The sequence below is a fragment of the Gavialis gangeticus genome, unplaced genomic scaffold, assembly GCF_001723915.1.
Source record: "Gavialis gangeticus isolate Ggan-Ray unplaced genomic scaffold, GavGan_comp1, whole genome shotgun sequence".
Lineage (NCBI taxonomy): Eukaryota > Metazoa > Chordata > Crocodylia > Gavialidae > Gavialis > Gavialis gangeticus.
In genome coordinates this window covers 15,982,910-15,986,853 of record NW_017729000.1, presented here as the reverse complement: position 1 = coordinate 15,986,853, position 3,944 = coordinate 15,982,910, and the positions used below count along the sequence as shown (strand labels likewise).

Sequence of the window (3,944 nt, the reverse complement as noted above, 5' to 3'; positions counted from 1 at the left end):
GTGTAGAGGCAATTGAGACCTCCTATGGGTGTTCATGCTGCCGTCTTGTTCCCAAGGTTGCCCGGGCCCTTGTCACTTACCTGGGTTGTACCTGCTCATGTCACCTGGCTTGCTGTCAAAGTGTCCTCCTGTACCTCTGCATCTCCATTCCCCAACGAACCTAATTTAAAGCTCACCGTACAAGATCAGCCAACCTGGAAGAGAAAACACGCTTACTTTTTGTGGAAAGATGTAGCCTGTCCTGGGCTTATGGGGCGACTTATGGGGTGCCTTGAGTCAAAAGGTTGAGAACTATTGCTCTATTAGTAGTTCTAAACATACATAACAGGTCAAAAAGAAAGGGATTTAGGATATAGTTTACACTGGTGTGTTAGGAATAAACTTGATTCTTTTTTCATTGTTAGGAATCGGGAATAAAGCGAATGGAGTCCTGTCAGTGTAAATCTATCTGTGTAAAGCTAGGATCAAACTCCATTACATTTTAGCAAAATCGGGACTGTGAATACCTGATACCTGGAGGACAGGGTTCAGTTCTATAAAGAAATGAGGCACAGGGCTCTAAAAACACATTATAAAAATTAACATAACCAATAACTTGTAGCCAGTCCAGTTTGTGCTGTAATGACCTAGAGGTTGCACAAACTCTGTGAAATCCGGGTGAGAGATCTCCAGCTTCGTTCTAGCACCAGCAGGAAGTGTTGCTTCCATATTTTACATGAAACCCCCCTGGGTAAGTTACAGAATAGCCCTGAAGGCAGGGAGCAGAATACTGGATTTCTGTCCCAAGTGATTTCCCAAACTGCTGGGCTATGGAGCCACAATGCTACTTGTGTTGTCTTTCCCTTTCCCAACTCTGCTGCATAGTAGCACAGCTCCAGCAGGAGGGATGGGGACTGCCCCCATCAAGACTCACCACCCCTGGGCGATGTTAGCATGAATCCCCTTGGGCGGGGGGGAAACGTTGAATCTGGGCCTACCACTTTCTGATTGAACGTGCTGCCCTATAGCTGTTGTACAAAGGGGGCACTCCTCTGCCTGCTCTTTCAGCCCTGCTTTAAAAGAAAGTGGTGTTTACTACTGCATGTTGCAAAGAGCCTAAGCCTGGTGGTGTGCGAGATGGGAGAGGAATATCTGCTTTGTAGAGCCTGAGTGGGCTTCTGGGTGAACTAGGCATCCAGCTCCTCAGCCCTGTCAAGACTGTGGCAAGTTTGAGCATGCTAGGGGCACAACTGCAGGCACCTGGGGTCCTTTAAAGTAAAAAAGTAACCTGGCTGGCTGATGGCTGATTTAGGTTTTCAGATTTGCAGTTTTAGGCACCTAAACCCCACCTAGGATTTAGGTGTTTAAGTACCTTCTTGGCTCTGGCCCTTCCTGTCCAAGTCACGTACAAGAGGAATTCAAGGTGCAGTCTTTTGGATAAAGTAGGGATTTGGACCATTTTATTGTTAAAGATCCCAAGGCATTTTTTTGTGATAGCTGAGGTGATCCCAGCATCTGAGTAAAAATCCAGCTCAAGTAATTACCTTTTATTCTCATTATTTTCAAATAATTAAGTTCTTCTCCACTCGCTGTCCTAAGGTAATGACTAATTTAACTGCAGAAATCAACAACTGCTGAATTTCCTGGGGTTTGGAATGGCCCCTTTGTGTTCCCTTTCCTTTCTATGAGTGCTTCACTGACAATGCTGGATCAAAGTGCCAATAGCAAGGGCAGTGTCAATGCATTTACTGGAGCTTTTTGTGGATCTGCTTCTAACACTGAAATCTGGAGTTCATTTCTTTTTGGGAATAAATATCTTTATTTTTTTTAAAAGCCCTTTAGCCCAGCACTTATTCAACAGGAACTAGAACACAAAAAAGTTAGGTCTGAGATGCTGGTAGTATGGCCAGCCTGCAGTGCTGAATACATACACCGCACATTTGAGTTGGATTTTGCAGACATGAATATTTATTTGTTAAAAGTTAAACTGTGCCCCCACTACAAACGAGGAATTCTTGTCTCCTGCTCTGGTATTCAGGTTATTGGATCATCTCTTTGATAATAACTAATGAAGGACATTTCCTGTTCCAGCGGTAGTAGCATGAAACAGGCACCAGGTATTGCGAGTATAGTGAGACAAAGACTGGAATTCCAAGATTTCCTTCTTTCTCAGAGGTCAGATGTTATCTGTACTCAGAATAGAGCCTTGTGTATGTTAAGTACAAGGAATGTAAAATTATATAGTAAATCCACAGCCCCACTTCCCCTAAGGATTATTATTATTATGTTGATTTATATCTTACCCTAGATTAGGGCCATATCCTTAGCCAGCTTAAGTCAGCACAGCCCCACTGACTTCAAGTTGAGTGCAGCAATGCTGATTGGCACCAGCTGAAGCTGTAATACAGGGTTGGGCAACCTATGGCATGTGTGCCACAAGTGGCAGGGGCAGCATCTTTGTTTGGCACGTAGCAGATCAGGGTGGGGACAGGCAACACAGTGGCAGGGAGCAGAAGCAGAGCAGCAGGTAAGGCAGAGGAACAGGATTGAAGTGGCATTTAGAGAGGCTGTGGGCTAATTTGTGACATGCCTGCCAAAAGGTTGGTCCCCATTGCTCTCTTACCTAGTCCTGGAAACAAATAAACATTCATGTGTCTGTTTGTTTTTCCCTAGGACTGTCAGTCCACTTGTGAAATGTGACCCGCAGCAATAAATGGAAGGAAATGTGCTTTCAGAGACACAGGTGGGGAGACATAATGTGAATGTATTTCCTGGAGGAGCTGGTTGTTAGTAGACATGGCTTCATGTGGGAATGAGATAGAAAGATGGAACCTCAAGCAAGCTGGAAGAACTGCAGAATGGTTAGAGCCAGCAGCCCCACAAGACTATACTAACAGGCTCTCACCAGCAAAATCCGTCAGCAACATAAACCACCTCTTACACCTTCCTGCAAAAGTGGACTCTGCCTACAGCTCTTTCTCAGGGGGTTCCAATGTCCCAGAATATCACGCTCCACAGTACTGCAACGAACACTGCTGTCTGCCCTTGCAGCAGTTGCCATATATGGATTCTGAATATGTAAGAGGTATTTATAATCCTAATGCAGTAAACTCTGATTTGAAGTACAAGTCATTGGAGCTGAGTAGTCATCATAACTCTTACAACATAGGTCTCAATGGACAAAGCACTCCTACTCATGGGACTTTGTATCAGCCACCATTGCCTTTGGCTCGACCTCCCTCTTCCCTGTCTCAGCCACCCTCCCCACCAGCACGACTTGATAGCTATAAAGCTACCAAGGGGAGATCTAACTCGGGAAATCATTTTGAAAATACTGTGCAACTGGCTGCTTTTCCCCAGGACACTAGCAATGGCCTCCTCCCTTCCAATTCCATAACAAACTGGTTATCTAGATCTAAAAATGAGGAGCTAAATACAGAGGAAAGTGAAGAGTGGGGTCCATCCCAAGACATCACAAAGAAAAACAGTCTGCATGTTTATACCAGGCCCTCCTCTTTCATTTTTCAAGAATATTTAAAATCTGACTCTTTGGGAAATACCCAAAAGCTTTCCTGTGCTCATAATTCAGTCCATGCTTACAAAATTCCAGAGGAGATGAACTCTAAGCCCTCTCTTCCACTACATACCAACCTCAGTGCTGTTAATGATACACAAGAGAACAAACAATATTTTTATGCCTGCAGTGTACACAAGTCGCCCTTCATAGGAGCAGATTTGCAAAGCAAAGTGACAGAATCCAGCCAACGAGAGAGACAGATTCCTTGTATTCAGTGCCCTTTCTGGGCTGAAGATCATTCAAACTTGGATCAGGATGCGCTGGAGAGCAAAGCAGGCTTAAAATATATGGACAGTCCTGTTCCAAAAGAGGATGTATCCAAGAAACTGAACAGCTATGAGGACAAGCATCAGCATTCCAGCTCTGAAGAAGCAAGCAAAAATGACAT

General features: G+C 44.4%; 1 protein-coding gene across 2 annotated transcripts in view; it reads left to right on the top strand.

Annotated features, from left to right (window-relative positions):
• The window catches only part of SHROOM1 (shroom family member 1), a 56,051-nt gene that overhangs the window by 11,062 nt on the left and 41,045 nt on the right, over positions 1-3,944 (top strand). For both annotated transcript variants that reach the window (XM_019506343.1, XM_019506342.1), the window contains exon 2: positions 2,653-3,942. In XM_019506343.1, coding sequence (XP_019361888.1) covers positions 2,776-3,942 — 1,167 coding nt within the window. In that variant the 5' untranslated portion in view covers positions 2,653-2,775. The remainder of the gene's footprint in view (positions 1-2,652; positions 3,943-3,944) is intronic.